Source organism: Herpailurus yagouaroundi, unplaced genomic scaffold (assembly GCF_014898765.1).
Source record: "Herpailurus yagouaroundi ecotype Mexico unplaced genomic scaffold, PumYag 199, whole genome shotgun sequence".
In the NCBI taxonomy this organism is placed as follows: Eukaryota; Metazoa; Chordata; class Mammalia; order Carnivora; family Felidae; genus Herpailurus; species Herpailurus yagouaroundi.
Window position 1 is genome coordinate 4,198,226 of NW_024412430.1, and position 17,301 is coordinate 4,215,526.

The following is a 17,301-nucleotide window of genomic DNA, read 5'->3' on the forward strand; positions in this document are numbered from 1 at the left end:
TCTAGAAAAATACTACATATGCTTACTTCTAATTCAAGCTGACAGTATAGATTTATCAAGGAACTCCAGTTTTTGCCTTCCCCCGAAAAACGTGACTTTGCTAACAGCATAGGCACTGTTCTGTGACCAACTCCAGCCTCAAGAACTATAAAAATAGAATCAATGTTCACTCTTATGATCTCTCCTCTGAGAATCAATTCAGTTGTGGGAGCTTTGTTTTCAACTTCATTTGGTTCTTCAAGAAACCACATTTTTAAACTCTTAGTATCCTTCTTTTCCCATAAATGTGCTGTAGAAGAAGCAGTATCCTCGGGGATGGTTTCCTTAGATGTATAAAGTGCTGACGTTATGGTAATCACAGTATTTATGATAACTGGTGAAACCTAAGGGGAAAAATTAAAAGTAATGAAAAATCTACACATAACACTTTCAAAATTAGGTATTTAAAAAAGTATTAGATATACTAGAAGGATCATGAAGAATATTAAACTAACATCACTATCCAGAGAGTAGATATAATTTATTGCCTACAAAAATTTTATAATGATTTCAATTTTTAAAATACTTACATGAATCTTATAGCTATTAAACTGGCCAAGTGGAAGTTCAACTATATATACTGTAGGAATGTTAGATGTTATCCACAGAAGGAGTCAAACACCAATAATAAAATATACAGCATTCATTATAAAATGTGTATTAAATAATACATCACAAATAATGTGTCACATAAAAATATTTTCAGAAACACAGCTGCATTTTTGAATATTTAACAATTAAAAGGCAATATAATAATTGCTTACTTCTAGGTTTTACTAATTTTTTAAAGGGTGCACTAAAGATATGAACAACTGACTGCATTTTAACTTACCTTCAGTGTCAAGGATTTTACTGATATATCAATCACTTGTGGATTTGCACTTATTTGAGTAGCTTGATAGAATAAGTCACAGGGCTGCAAAACCTATGAGAGATAATTCAATCCCACCAAATTAACACTGTTCTAAAACGGTTTTATTTATAGATATTTCTAGTAATAGCTAAGTTAAATAAGTTAGTCAAAGTAACTTTTAAAAACGTGACTCAATAACACAATTATCTTTTATACCTATCATTTATATTAGAAATTATTAACAATAGCAACAATACTAATTAAACATAGTAAGTCAAAAGATACATTAAATATATGAAAGCCCCATAAAACCTGATTTTATATACTTTATTTTACTTACTATAATAAAATTTTTCCATGGTATATTTTCATTATAAAATTGAAACAAAATTATATAGGAGAACTACCAAAGATGAAGAAATTATAAGTACATTAGATTTACTAAATAAGTCTTAATGTAATTATAAATTAATTGAGCTTCCTTTAGGTGTGGTAGCAGAATTCTGCCCTCTAGCCCCCAAAGACTCAGGCTCCTCTCAAATGCATAATATATTCATTTACCTCCTAAGGTTTCTAATAGCCTCATCCCAGAAGTCTAAAATCTCATCATCTGTATCTTTTATCTCATCACACATGAATCTTCTCTGTATCTCTCACTGATTCAAAAATCCCCAAATCTCACCTCTTTTAATCTTTTTAGCTCAAGGTCTAAAATCTAAATTGGGTACAGGTACTGATGAAGTACATGGGTATAATCTATGAAGTATAACGGCACAGTTTCCCTTTTGTGGATATGTGAAAGGAAGAGGAGTTATTTGCCCCCACCCTCCCAACACAGAATGGTGGGGCAGACATAGGGTAACAATTACAGATATTCTAGTTCAAACAGGGAAAATGAAAGGTAAAAAGAAGTCACTAGCACAAATGTAGCTTTGAACTCCACCCAGGTAAATGAGTTTCTTGATTAGGTTTAAAAGCCTAGGATCAATTCTCTGTGGTGCTCATTTCTACCCTGAGAGTCATCCTTCCATTTCTAGAAAAGGTAGCATAAATTTGCAACTGAGTAGTTTTACCATCCTGCTTCTTGCCAGTAGAATTTTGGAGATGCAAAGAGTCTCTCTTCATTTTGTTCTCTCTGTCCCTCTCAGTCCATCCTCACAGTGTTTCTATTAAAATACTTTTCTCAAGAACCTTGAGGGCCTTCTGTAAATTTTATGAGGTTTCTTTTTTTTTTTTTTTAATTTTTTTTTTTTTTTTTATTTTTTTTTTGGATAGAGAGAGACAGAGCATGAACGGGGGAGGGGCAGAGAGAGAGGGAGACACAGAATCGGAAACAGGCTCCAGGCTCTGAGCCATCAGCCCAGAGCCCGACGCGGGGCTCGAACTCACGGACCACGAGATTGTGACCTGGCTGAAGCCGGACGCTTAACCGACTGCGCCACCCAGGCGCCCCAATTTTATGAGGTTTCATTGCATTAGACAAAAGCAACACCCACTGCTCTTTTTGAGATAATCATGGCCTCCTGTTGAAATGGCTAACAGGTGATACCTTTATAATTCCTAGACACTCTCTGTTTGAGAAGATCTGTGAAACACACATTAATCCTTCAAAATCTCTTGAAAGGGCCCTTCCTGTGTATGAACACTGTGTTTTTTTATCCTGAGATTTAGCAAAAGTTTATATACACAGTCTTTTCTCTATGCCACACTTTTGGGAGCTATTTCTGACTTTTAGCATCTTCTGCCATTTGAAAAGCTAAGGAATTATCAAAATCATAAAGTTCTGGTTCTTTTTAACTGTTTTTCCTCAATTTATCCCTCTGGTCTAGCATTTTACTATAAACAGTAAGAAAACAGGCAACATTGGGGCATCTGGGTGGCTCAGTCTGTTAAGCATCTGACTGCAGCTCAGGTCATGATCCTGTAGTTGGTGAGTTCAAGCTCCACGTTGGGCTCTGTGCTGTCAGCTCAAAGCCTGAAGCCTGCTTTGGATTCTGTGTGTCCCCCTCTCTCTGCCCTCCCCTCCTCCCTGCTTGTGTTCTTTTTCTCTCTCTCTCAAAAATCAATTAACATTAAAAAATGCAAAAAGAAAGCAGCCAACATCTTCAAATCAGGCATCTCAGAAATCTCCTTAGCTATATATATATATATATATATATATATATATATATCTCCATGTTTTCCACTCATAAGTTCTGCTTTCCAGACAACTACAAGATGGCTTGTAACTCAAGCCATCCTTTCTGCTTCCAATAACATGTCTTTCACCTTCTTTGTAGGCCCTTTGGGCAGCATATTCAAAAAGAGTCTGTTCAACATACTTGAGGCTTTCTCTACCATTCTCCTTAAAATTCCTCCAGATTCTGCATGCTCCCCAGTTCCAAAGCTGCTACCACATTTTTTTTTTTTAATGCTTATTTTTGAGAGAGAGAAAGAGAGCGTGCACAGGCACCTGCACGGGAAACAAGAGACAGAAACAGAGGGAGATAGAGAAACCCAAGCAGGCTCCGCACTGTCAGCACAGAGCCCAGTGCAGGGCTTATCTCACAAACCATGAGATCGTGACCTGAGCCAAAATGAAGAGTCAGACTGAGCCACCCAGGCACCCCTGCCACTCCCACATTTTATAGATTAACTGCTTGCTTCCTATTGCTGCATAACAAATTTCTACACACTTTGCAACTTAACACAAATTTATCATTTCCCTGTTTTCATGGGTTAGGAATCCTGCTGAAATTAGGGGTCAGCCAGCCAGTTATGTCATCTGAAGGTGTGACCAGGTAAAGATTTTCTCCCAGACTCCTTCAGGTCGCTGGTAAAATTCCTGTCTTTGCGGCCCTATGACTGAGATCTCCATTTGCTGGCTGGCTGTTGGCCAGGGACTGCCTTCTACTCCTACTGGTCACTCACAGGCTCTTGCCATGTTGTCTTCTCCCCAGTTTGCTCCTTTGAAGCCGACAGGAAAACATTATTCTGATGTTTCACATTTTAAAAATTAGGATAGGCTCACCCAGAATCTCTCTTTGATTAACTCAAAGTTAACTAATTAGTGACTTAATTATAGTTATTAAATCTACCCACACTCAAGAGAAAACCATACTGGGCACATGCAACAGGGAATAGAAATCTTGGGGGCCATCTTAGAATTCTGCCTACACTAATAATGAAGAATAAGTCAGGAAGAAAAATTGACATCCTAAACAATTTCCCAAAGAAATCACATTAAAATCTACCACTATTCTAGGGGCACCTGGGTGGCTCCTTCAGTTACGTGTCTGACTCTTGGTTTTGGCTCAGGTCATAATCTAACAGTTTGTAAGTTTGAGCCCTGTGTTGGGCTCTGCGCTGACAATGTGGAGCCTGCTTGGGATTCTCTCCCTCCCTTCAGTGTCTGCCCAGCCCTCTCCCTACCTCTCTCTCTCTCTCAAAATAAACAAACAAACACCAAAAAAAGAAAAACTACCACTATTCTAATAAAATCATTAGGAACAACTGGTACACGACTTTAACATTCAGTATATTACATCTTTAAACTTCACAAACAGGAATGATAACATTATAATACATGATCCAAGATTTTCAATATAAAATTTGTGTTATCTCTTCATCTTAGGGAAGACAAAACAAAACCAAAAAAATACCATGATACATACATACACAAGTTTCTCCATAATTTGGAAATTTTTTAATAGCCCCTTCCCAAAATAAATACGAAGGTATACGTTGATCCTTGCCCAATTCCTTTATTTTCAAGTCTAGTTACTGAAGATTAAAAATGCAGCTGGTCAGTAACAGTAAAGGTGTTCATGCTTCAAAACATTACTCTCAAGTTGTCCACGATCCAGTCCATATAGATTAATTTAATGATGCAGAAACAGTTCTTAAAATGGAATTGTTTTCCTACTAGTATTTGTCTCCAATTATATACACTGTGATTTCAGGGGTATTTCTATCATTTTTTTCTCTTTCCTACTTTCTCACCAAACTGCTCCCAGTCTTACACGAAAAGACTTTCCTGCTGCTACTGCTTCCCCTTTGCAGAAGCAATCTTGAGCTACACAACATCTACAAAAACCTGTAAGAGTTCACTATAAATTCTCCACTTTACAAACCTTATCTTGGTGGTGGGAAGGACTGCCTCACACTGAAGAACTCAGTAACAAGAGAAAAAGGCAGAGTATAAGAGTACAGATGCTGGTGTGCGGGTAGGTGTGGGGTGGGAACTTGTGCTCTCTGGAACCCAGGTTCTCTGCATATGCTATCCCTTTACCCTGAAACATGCTCCTGTTGCAGGTGAATTAGGTAATACCTACTCATCCTACAGGCATCAGCATAAAGGTCATTTCTGCTGAGAAGCCTCCCCCAGCTACTCTTCCAGGAGAGTTACAGGCTTTTATTATAGAGTCCACGAAGGTACTTTTAACAAAACAGAAGAACAAATTAAAATAGTCTCCAATTTGGGGTATTTTGCCCACAAATGTAAGGCTCACATGCTATAGGAAAAACTATTAATGTTATTTATTATAAGAATAATAAAAACTATTATGCTTTTTTCAGCGGATAGTAGTAAGCACTCAATAAAATATCATATATGGGGCACCTGGGAGGCTCAGTTGGTTAAGTATCCAACTCAGTTTCAGCTCAGGTCATGATCTTACAGTTCGTGAGTTCAAGCTCCACACCATGCTCTGCGCTGACAGTGATGGAACCTGCTTGAGTCTATCTCTCTCTCTCTGCCTCTCCAGTGCTCTCTCTCAAAATAAAAAATTAAACTTAAAAAAATAAAATTCCACACTTATTCATGATTAAGATTCTTTCAAAATTAGATATGGAAAATTTTCAACATCAAGGTTATATGTATAAATTCACAAGCAAATATTAAAATTATAGTAATATAGTAATAACTTAAAAATGGGAATGCAATGAGGATGAGTCATTATTGTCATTTAAGGAACAAAGAATGTTACTTTTGCAGGTAATTTTTAGAAAACCTAACATAATTAAAAATACTAGAATAGGTAACAAGTTTAGTAAAGTTATAGAATAACACAAATTCACTTAAAAAAGCTGACAGCCCAGCCATAAAAAAGGATGAAATAGTGCTATTTACAATGAGGTGAACAATATTATGCTAAGTGAGATAAGTCAGTCAGAGAAAGACAAATACCCTTTGATTTCCTCATCTGTGGAATTTAAGAAACAAATGAGCAAAGGGAAAAAAAAAGAGAGAGGGGGCAAACCAAGAAACAGATTCTTAACTGCAAAGAACAAACCAATGGTTAGCAGTGGGGAGGTGAGTTAAATAAGTGATGGGTGTCTCCCTCTCTCTCTGCCCCTCCCCCGTTCATGCTCTGTCTCTCTCTGTCCCAAAAATAAATAAACGTTCAAAAAAAATTAAAAAAACAAAAAAATAAATAATAAGTGATGGGGATTAAGGAGTGCACTTGTGATGAGCACCGAGTGTTGTTGAAGTGTTGAATCACTACATTGTACCCCTGTAACAATATTACACTGTATGTTAACTAATTGGAATTTGAATAAAAACTTAAAAAAAACTTACAGACATTTGTTATGATATAAATTCAAAATCTGGATCATGATTTAGCTTTTATTACGATTTAGGAATTTATTCAAAAATTATAAAATCTTAATGGGTGAAATAAAGTCAAACAAATATAAATTTATACTCTACAAGGAGCAAAGATGAGAATATCCAATCTGTTAAAACTTCTAAAAATTTGGTGTTGTGTATCCCTTGAAAAGTAAATTCTCATTTTTAAAAATCCATGTATACAGCACTTTACAAGGTTCATGAAGTTTTATTTATTTTTTTTAATTTTTTTTTTCAACGTTTATTTATTTTTGGGACAGAGAGAGACAGAGCATGAACGGGGGAGGGGCAGAGAGAGAGGGAGACACAGAATCGGAAACAGGCTCCAGGCTCTGAGCCATCAGCCCAGAGCCCGACGCAGGGCTCAAACCCACGGACCGCGAGATTGTGACCTGGCTGAAGTCGGACGCTTAACCAACCGACTGCGCCACCCAGGCACCCCAAGGTTCATGAAGTTTTAATAAGCATCTATGGACCCCAATTAATATTAGATTAAGAAACTGGGCTTTCTTAATCTGGGGCACCCTGGGGTGCCAGGGTGGCTCAGTTGGTTGGGCATCTGACTTTGGCTCAGGTCATGATCTTGTGGTTAGTGGGTTCAAGCCCTGCATCAGGCTATGTGATGACAGCTCAGAGCCTAGAGCCTGGAGCCTGTGGTGGATTCTGTGTCTCCCTCTCTCTCTCTCTGCCCCTCTCCCGCTCGTGCTCTCTCAAAAATGAATAAATGTTAAAAAAAATATATTAGATTAAGAAACTTTAATATTAAATAAATACAGTATCAATTAAAGTTCCACTAACTACAACTTATCCAAATGTATGTGGCCAAAACTGCTGGCTGGCCATAAATAATAAATACACTTTTCAAAATCCCCCCAAATCACAGAAGTTTCCCTTAAGACATGGTTACCCAGCTAAGGATCTCCTTTTCGATACTTTTTTTTTTTTTTCCTTTTTAATGTTTACTGATTTTTGAGAGGGAGAGAGACAGAGTATGAGCAGGGGAGGAGCAGAGAGAGAGATACACAGATTCTGAAGCAGGCTCCAGGCTCTGGGCTGTCAGCACAGAGCCCGACACAGGGCAAGAACTCACAAACCATGAGATCATGCCCTGAGCCGAAGTTGGACACTTAAAAGACTGAGCCACCCAAGTGCCCCATCCTTTTCTATACTTCTGTTTCCATCTATGAAGGAAGCCACTTGTGGCAGAGTAGAAATCCATCTACAAGTTGAAAGTCATGTTAAAAACATCTGCTTGGAAGCATAAGCAAGCTACCAAGGTAACCCTGCAAAGTTCCCAAGGGGGAGAAAAAGGAGCAGAGGAGTTATCTCAAAATTTGGAGGTGATTTACCTTCTAATTATTTGTCAAATTAGTTATATACTAAGCAGAAGGCTATTGCTAAGTAGAGTGGAGTGGTCAGCAATTTCTAAATGGTCAGCAGAATGGGACTAAGAGGAAAAAATCTATTTCCTTGAATAAGCAGATTAAATTACATCCTAGGAATAGCAGAACAAGATGGAAACAATCTTTTAAATGTAGTTAAGCCATGCTTTAGCTACTTTTTGGGAGGTACTGCTTGTTACAGCACCTAATTAATATCCTAACTAAGCACAGAATTTCATTCAGAGAAGTTGGCACTTCAGCAAAGTTCAAAATATCTGTGACTGATTTGCCAATTGAATGGACAAGGGATATTTCAAAATGAAAGAGGCCTTCAACTACCTCCACTGTGACCTTAGTCTGTACTTTCTAACTGATTAAGTTTTTCTTTACAGCTTATTACTTAACAAGGGCAACAGACCCTATGGGCAAAGCATCCTCTGATGGGAGCCGAAACTACCCTTCAAGCAATAAGCACTGCCCTAAGCCAGCAAGACCCCATGTGACTGACCACAAGACAATGGTCCACCTGACCTTTACTGCCCACCTGCTCACACCCACAAACCTTTGCCCCACATTTTTTTGAAGTTTATTGTTTTATTTTCAGAGAGAGTGTGCAAGCATATGTGCACCAATGCGCACTCAAGCAGGGGAGGGGCAGAGGAAAGGAGGAGAAAGAATCCTGAGCAGGCTCCTGTTGCCAACCCACAGCCTGACATGAGGCTCAATCCCACAGATCATGAGATCATGACCCTGGCTAAAATCAAGAGTCATATGCTCAACCAACTGAGCCATCCAGGCCCCCAACCCACATTCTCCTTGTATAAATCTAGACCCATTTTCGGTACTTTGGAGACTGTCTTTGAGATACTACTCTGCTGTCTTCCCCGTGTTGGCCTCACTGAAATAAATTCCTTTCCTGTTTCACCACCACTGTCTCTCTGCCTTTGGATTCTGTCAGCAGTGATTGGTCAAACCTGGTCTATTTGGGACCCCAGGGCCAGGTGCTCTTGCCCCCCTGTACCCCAGCTACAAAAATACAAAGCTGATGACTTTAACAATGCCATAGCAAAATACCTGGGAAGACTGCTACTGGTGATACCTAGGAAGGCAGACAACGTACTCTGGGAAAAAAACCTGACTTCAGCCAGACAGGCTTGGAATATTTAGAATGTTGCTCTGTATTAGCTCCTTCATTCTGCTGTCTGCAAAGTCCTATGAGAGACAGGAAACCACTGAGGAGACTCCGGCTCTAAAGAGGAGCCTCAGCGAGAGAGAAGACTGCACTCCCAGTCTTTCTCTAGCAATTTTTGTTAAAATCAAATATGGAACTAGCCCATGGCAAAAATAACAACAAAAATTAGATTACAGATGGTGCTTGTCCCCCTTGCCCACACCTGTTATTAAAGTAGCCTTTACTAAATCAGGATGGAGGCAGAATAGACAGAATATAAACATCAGTAAGTAAAACAGGAGTTTTCTACGGTAAGTGAATGAATGCATGCTTTGGTTACGGCTGCTTTTACCTGGAACTACCTAGATGTAAACTAAATGTTCAAGGAATGAAGGAATGCCAAAGAAACCATATCTGTGATGCAAAACCCTGTTATTCAACTGCTGAGTAACCAACTCAGGAGGAAGCTGTGACAACTGTGGGGTTCCCCCAAAAGACAATAGCCACCTCAGAGGTGTCTACAGAGAATAATGGCAAAAAAAAAAAAAAAATCTTTCAAAGGGGAAGGCCAGAGCCATCTGAGAAAAAGACAGCAATGCTCTTCCATGAGAGTAAAACGGAAGGCACAACACATGCTCTCCCAGGAACCGGACTCCACTATAGGAGCTGCAAGTTTTCACATTCCCACTCAGAAGGATATGACAGTTGTTAAGGATAAGTGACTACCAAGTGTTCCCATTCCTTCTTTTTCTGAACCGCAACTACCCTGTCCTTACACCACCAGTATGTGGTATTTGTGTGTGTGGTGATGGAGTGCTTGCTGAAAAGCAATAGAGTATTTGTCTGTTAGTTAATAGATGGTCTAAAAGAGAGAAGTCACAGCAGACTGAAAAAAACTATCACCCAAAGATCCTGGACTTTGAACTTGTACCCCTTAAGGAAGAGATGGAGATGTTCTCTGGATGAGAAAAGACAACTATGAATTATACGTCGGGACAAAGGAAAAAACCTCTGAGTGGCCAATAGGGCAGGACCTCTGTCACCTTGTATCTCCTTTTCTCTCCTACAGTAATAGAAGTTTCAGGTGAGCACACGGTAGCTCAGGAAAAAAGAGCACACACTCCAGTCCTTTTTGAAGAGAAGTGTGGTCCTACAACTAAGTTCAAGCTGGTAATAAAAGGAAAAACCACAGGATCAAGATGAAGTCACTTACTTATGCTAGGCTAAATTGGTAAACCAGGGCTTAATACCTAACCTAACTGCAGTTTCAACCTCCCCCCCAAATGTAGTCTTAATCAGGAAGTTTTTGGTCTGCACCAATAAGGTAATCAATCTGTCATATGGACCCTTCTCCATCCCCAAAAGGAAGAGGAGTTAATCTACCCAACAAGCCTCTCTCTTTTAAAGAAATATGACCTTGTCTGAAACAATCCTTTCTTTTGCTAACAACTTCCCTGCTCATTCTCCTTCCTATTTAAAAAAAACCTTCCATTTTATATAACTCCTAGGAACTTCTTTCTATTTGCTAGATGGGATGCAGCCAAATTCATGAAATGCTTAATAAAGCCAATTATATCTTCAAATTTCCCTGGTTGGATTTTGTCTTTAACAAGGCCAAACAGATGTAAATAGAAAAAATATATGTAAAATTTCTAAATTATAACATAAAAGAGAATCACCTTGCCCTCCAGTTGTTGTTTCCTCTCTTTTGTTAGTGGTGAGCCATCAGCCTTGCAAACTAAGAAAAGAAACTCGCCTGTATCCTAATTGACATATATGTATTGGCTTATCACAAAATTACAGTTTATATTTCTATGTTGACTATTAAGAACATTTATGCTTCTACTACTCCTTGTAGAAGCCTACACAATTTGTGTTTTATACAAGTACTAGGAGTAATAGTTAACTTGAAAAAGATGTCTTTAGGGGTGACATCTATGGGTGGCTCAGTCAGTTGAGTGTCCGACTTCGGCTCAGGTCATGATCTCACGGTTTGTGAGTTCAAGCCCTGCGTAGGGCCCTGTGCTGACAGCTTGGAGCCTGGAGCCTGCTTCGGATTCTGTGTCTCCCTCTCTCTCTGCCCCTTCCCCGCTCATGCTCTGTCTCTATCTCAGAAATAAATAAACATCAAAAAAAAAAAAAAAAGAAAAAGATGTCTTTGAAGAAACGGACGTTCCTCAGTTATGAAGAGTGGAAGGCCAAGAGGCTACCACAGAGTAAAACATAAATGTGAATGTATATCGAAGCAAATGGCTCAAGGTTCAAATAAATTACAGGGAAAAAAAAAAAACATCTATCTGAGCAAAAGTGTCCAGATGGGAGAAAAAAATTAAAGATAATAAAACGGAAACAACATAGCAAATGACTGGCAGAAAGTCTCAAAGAGCTAAGAGCAGTGTGAAATTGACGTGGTCAGAAAGCCAGAGTGAGGTCTCCAAGAAGCGTCCCGACGAAAACAACTTGGTGAGACTATTCCCACAAATACATACAACACTGTGGAGCAACTGGGGAATGAAAAAGAGCTTCAAAGCTTGTGTAATAATAATCTAGACTAGGCTCTTCAAGAAGAAAGAAAGGTATTTTACAGAAAAAGGCTGAGAAGTACGTTAGTAGTTTTCTAAAGAGGCATATGGCTAAATCCGAAAGTGTACAATTAAGCAGATAAGGAAAGAGTAAACTCACCGTAGTGATTCTGCCTTTTCTCTTGACTGGAAGAAATGGGCATGCTCTCACTTGAAGATCTTTAATGGCAGCAGTCATTGTACTGTTCTCACGGTCACCTTTCCAACAAATTTCACATTGTGTTGTAATGACTAAGGCAGGAGCATCACTTCGTGTCATATCAGCCACAAACACAATTTCAGGATTTTTAATAATAATATTAACTTCCCACTTCTCTTTTTCCTGTACAGGTACTAAATAGAAACAAAATAAGTTCACATTTTAAAATATTTCTAAGTATTTCTTACACAGATTATTTATGGAAAAACTTGTTACTTGTGAGAAAATGGTTTTTTCATTCCAAGGAAAAAAATACAAGAATCTTAGATCTCAAAGGAATCTACTGTAATTCTTTTAGTATAAAAGTTGAAGATGTATAGTCTTAAGAGCATTTTAAAATGTGGGGGAAAACCCCTTTCATGGCAGAGCTGGGAACTAACCCAGTCTCTGACTCTCAACTTGGCACTCCTAACGCTACACCACAATGAGCCACATATGTAAATGATAATGGAGAGCTGTAAAAATAACAAAAATAAAAGAGTACATTAAGTAAAAATACTGTCTTTAAATATGAAAAGGAATAGTTGGTGCATTATTCCTCCTGCTTGTTTTTATCAAAAAAATTCTTTTAAATTACTGCCTGTAGAGAAGCATATTTGCTTATTCTAATATAGGTCCCTTAATTATTGAACCCAATATATATTTATATGTAGAAAAATACACAAACTGCACATCCTACAGGAAAACACATTTACGTTTTTCACTTACCTCTGAAAAATATTTTACTTTATTAATTCACTTAGCCTCATCATCTAGACAGATAATCAAGGCAAGTGCTATTGTAGCATTTCAATAATACATATATTAAATATTTTAGCCAATAACTAACCTTCTTCCTTAGCAGTCCATGTTTGAACACTGGTTTCTATAGCCGTGCCTGTGGTGAAGGCCTCAAGAAAGACGTTTGCAACTGTCAGCAGAAATTCTACACTGGCACAAATATACATTTCTTGAAGGACTAAATCAGTCACCAAACCATCTCTGACTTTCCTATACTTTACATCCATCATGTCCTTTTTGTCAAACCCAACTGTCAGTCCTATCATTCTGAAAAATACAGTAACAATTCCTGTGAGTATCTTAAAAATAACCAAACACACCAATAAAAGTCAAAAGACCTCTTATTCATTTTACTAACAGCAAACCAACATTCTGAAGTCATTTCTCTTGGGAAGATCACAAAGTACTCCAAATAACAGACTTAAGAACTTGTGGAGCACAACTGTTTCATAAACTAGTAAGTGTTAACTTTAAGCAATTGGCAGAACTTAAATGTTTTCTCAATTTTTCATGTTTTCCCATTAGAACTTACAAAGATGAATAATAATTTAGGAAAAAAGAGATTCATTTAAAAAACGAGTTTAACTGCATTATTTCTTTTGAACCATTCCATCAACCATCCAGTAAGAACAGCACGTAACTGAACGAGGCCATTTGCAATGCTGAAAACCGTGACTCCACTAAATTGAAACTTTGAGGATCTTAGGATGTACCCAGAAAACAAACATGCAACTTTGGGATTAAGTTTTGTCAAACAATTCAAACATTTCTCAAATAAAAACTAAGCACACTGTTACCTAGGAGTTGCCTTCTTGACATGAGGTCTTTTATCATCTAAAATACAGTTTTTTAATGAGAAGGAAGAAAATACTGAGTCATCTGTATACATCTTTGCAGTGCTTATAATATTCTCCAACTTAAATTCAGCAAGTTTCAGAGCAGGATCACGAACATCTGTAAAGGAAGTCTGTGGAAGAGGAAACCAATACACATTTTACAGAAAAACAAAGTCTAACACATTTTAAGATGTGAACTACCACATTCTCTATCTCCACAGGGCTTGCTAATGAAAGGCCAAAAAAGCCATTTAATTTAAAAACTTTTTTTTTTTTTACATCACTACCTATAGGAAAGAAAACTTATCTTAAAAGGGCAATGGTTAAATTAATTTTGTTATTAAAATGAAATAATCAGTAACATTTTTCAGAGGAAAAGATAATCCAAAATACATATGAAATATTAACAACTGTTATTTTTTTAAATATTTTTAAAATGTTTACTTATTTTTGAGCAACAGACACAGAGTGTGAGTGGGGGAGGGCAGAGAGAAAGAGGGAGACACAGCATCACAAGCAGGCCCCAGGCTCTGAGGTGTCAGCACACAGCCCAGTGCGGGGCTCCAAGTGAGGAAGTGTGAGCTCATAACCTGAGCCAAAGTCGAAGGCTCAACCAACTGAGCCACCCAAGTACCCCAAAAACTGTTACTTTAATAAGCACTCACATATCATTTTCATCAAGTGAGAAAATATTTTTTCTTCCTTAACTTACCTGCTCAGGACTTGGACTATATAGTACCATGGTGAGATAATCAGTTTTGAAACTCATATTTAGCGTTGTCTTAACTTGAGAGGCCTGTGAATGTATTTCTACCACAGCAGCTGTCACTACAGTTGTTCCTTGGAAAAATGAAAAGTTATTGGACAAAAAAGTTAAGAAAAGTAGAAGTCATTAAAACAGGCTTAAAATAGGCTTAAGAGAATTATCCACTAAACAGGTAGAGTATAATGATATTCAAGAAAATAAAAAAAGATTAGAAAATTCAGATGCTGACCTCAGTAACTACTGGCTTAAGATTCTATCCATGCAGTAACTTGGAAATATTAAACACTGATGCTCCTGTTTCCATTTTTGTAAAATGAGAATAACAGAACTAACCACTGGGTTTGTTTTCGGGATTAAGTAAAAGAGTATGTGTAAAATTCCTACTAGAATACCTGGCACCTAGTTTAATATTCAAACTTACTTCAAAAAACTAAAACCAAACAAGATCATCTTAAATGATGTTTAAAAAACTGTTCCACTGAAAAGAAGGAAACAAAATTCATTCTTTCCTGAATTTTACATTTTGAGCCAAGGCATTTATGTACATGGTATATATTAAATGGGCTTTTACTAAACACACAGCTCTTGCTAATTCTCATTCTACCCAACCGCAGAGACAAGTACCACCACACCACATAACTTATTTTTAATTAAGTTAAAATTTACATCAGTGAAATACATAGATCTTAGCAGAACAATTCAATGAGATTTTATATACCCATGCCACAAACACTTCAATTAAGATACTGAAGATTTTTTACATCTTTGGTTAGGTTTATTCCTAGGTATTTTATGCTTCTTGGTGCAGTTGTGAATGGGATCAGTTTCTTTGTCTTTCTGTTGCTTCATTATTAGTGTATAAGAATGCAACTGATTTCTGTACATTGATTTTGTATCCTGTGACTTTGCTGAATTCACGTATCAGCTCTAGCAGACTTTTGGTGGAGTCTATCGGATTTTCCATGTATAATATCATGTCATCTGCAAAAAGTGAAAGCTTAACCTCATCTTTGCCAGTATATGTATGTTTTCACTCTTATGTAAATCCTGAGAAACTTAACAGAAGTCAATGGGGGAGGGGAAGAAAAAAAAAGAGGTTAGAGAGGGAGAGAGGCAAAGCATAAGGGACTCTTAAAAACTGAGAACAAACTGAGGGTTGATGGGGGGTGGGGGGGGTGGGGGGGGTGGGGGGGTGGGAGGGTGGGTGATGGATATTGAGGAGGGCACCTTTTGGGATGAGCACTGGGTGTTGTATGGAAACTAATTTGACAATACATTTCATATTTAAAAATAAAATACAAGTTTAATTATTTACAAAAAAAAAGATACTGAAGATTTACATCATTCCAGAAAGCTCTCTTGTAACTCTTTCTAGCTAATCCTCAACCTCCCTACCATTCTAATTTTTAATCACCAAAGGTTAGTTTTGTTTGTTTGTTCTTAAATTCTGCATAGTCATATTCAGAGTAAAACCTCTTTCGTGTTTGGCTTCCTTCAGTAAACATGTTTCAGAGTCATCCATTTTGTTGCAAGGGTCATTCTTTCTTCTGCAGTCTATGAAAATGCATTCTACAAAAAATATAGTTTATCCATTCTAGGACTGATGAACATATGGGTTGTTTCCAGATTTAAGCTATTATGAATCAATCTGCTACAAATACTCCTGAATAAGTCATTTTGTAGATATATGCACTGATTTTGGAGTGGGGTAGGATAAATACTTAGACCATAATTGTTTGTTACAAGGTAGATATATGTCAACTGCCAAAGTCTGTTCAAGTAGTTATAGTATTTCACATTCCCAACATTTTCCCAACTCATTCACATTCCCAAATCACATTATGTGCGTCTCCGCTGTTTCATATTCTCATCAACATGTGGAGTTGTCAGTCTTTTAAAAACTGACTCATCTGGTGAGTTTTCCAGATAAATAACTATATTAGGACCTTTTCACCTGCTTACTGTACATTTAATGTATCCTCTCCCATGTATCCAATTTTTTTTGGTAATTCTTTTGGTTTTATTCTTAAAGTTCTTAATTTCAAGGAGTTATCAGGTATTCTAGATATGACATCATATACATGTATCATGAATATGTATCTCAGACTGAGGCCTCACTTTTCACAATCTGATACCATCTTTTGATAAGTATAAATTAAAAATGTTTATGAAGTGTCCTTTATAAAGTTTTCATGATTAGTGTTCTATCTGCCTAAGAAATCTTTGCCTATCCCATGATGATGAAGGTATCCCATGTTGTCTTTTATAAGCTTAAAGTTTTAGCTTTCAAACATAGGTCTTTCATCCATCTCAAATTAATTTCTATATATGGTATAAAGGGACAAGGTTCAATTTTTCCTACATTTATCTAGTTGTGACAGCACCATTTGTTAAAACGTTTATCCTTTCCCTATTGACTAGTCTTCATTGAAATCAGTTGACTCTATCTGTGTGTTTTCTGGACTCCTGGGCTTTACTATTCCATTTATGTTATGCCAATAGCCATACTAGCAAGATTTGTAGTTTATTCCATGTTTTGAAATTAGACAGTATAAATCTTTGTTCTTCCTTTGCAATATATATATATATATTTTTGCCCTTTGTTTTTCGGTTTTCTGGCTATGTGGTCAAAGGCATTTTTACTTCTTTCTACTCTTTAGACCTATTAATCCTTCTCCTGGCCTTATTACTCTATCAATGACTACCAATTGACCTGGTATGATGATTATGGACACTTCTAACTTGTGCCTACTTTACAGGGAAAAATTTAACACTTCAGCATTAAGTATGCCTTTTAAATATTTCTAGTTTTCTTCACAAACAGGTACAGAATTTTGTCAAATGCTTTCTTTGCATCTGCTGAGATATAATCTTTTTCTTCTTTGTTAATTTGGTGATTTACATTCATTGATTTTTGACTGTTAAAACCAACTTTGTTATTTTGGGCTAATTCTCACTTGGTCAAGGTGAAGTATCCTATATCCTTATTGTTGGATTCAGTATACTAATATGTTGTTTAAAATTTCCGTATCTGTGTTCATGAAGTATTTGGTGTGTGATTTTTTTAAATGCTTATTTATGC

The 17,301-nt window shown here is 37.1% G+C and overlaps 1 protein-coding gene across 1 annotated transcript in view; it reads right to left on the bottom strand.

Moving 5' to 3' along the window:
* The window catches only part of VPS13A (vacuolar protein sorting 13 homolog A), a 265,687-nt gene that overhangs the window by 102,127 nt on the left and 146,259 nt on the right, over positions 1-17,301 (bottom strand). The window contains exons 36-41 of the mRNA XM_040449254.1: positions 14,166-14,293; positions 13,415-13,584; positions 12,667-12,884; positions 11,739-11,971; positions 872-964; positions 27-383 (exon numbers count right to left, since the gene is read on the bottom strand). Of these exons, the coding sequence (XP_040305188.1) occupies positions 27-383; positions 872-964; positions 11,739-11,971; positions 12,667-12,884; positions 13,415-13,584; positions 14,166-14,293 (1,199 nt within the window). The remainder of the gene's footprint in view (positions 1-26; positions 384-871; positions 965-11,738; positions 11,972-12,666; positions 12,885-13,414; positions 13,585-14,165; positions 14,294-17,301) is intronic.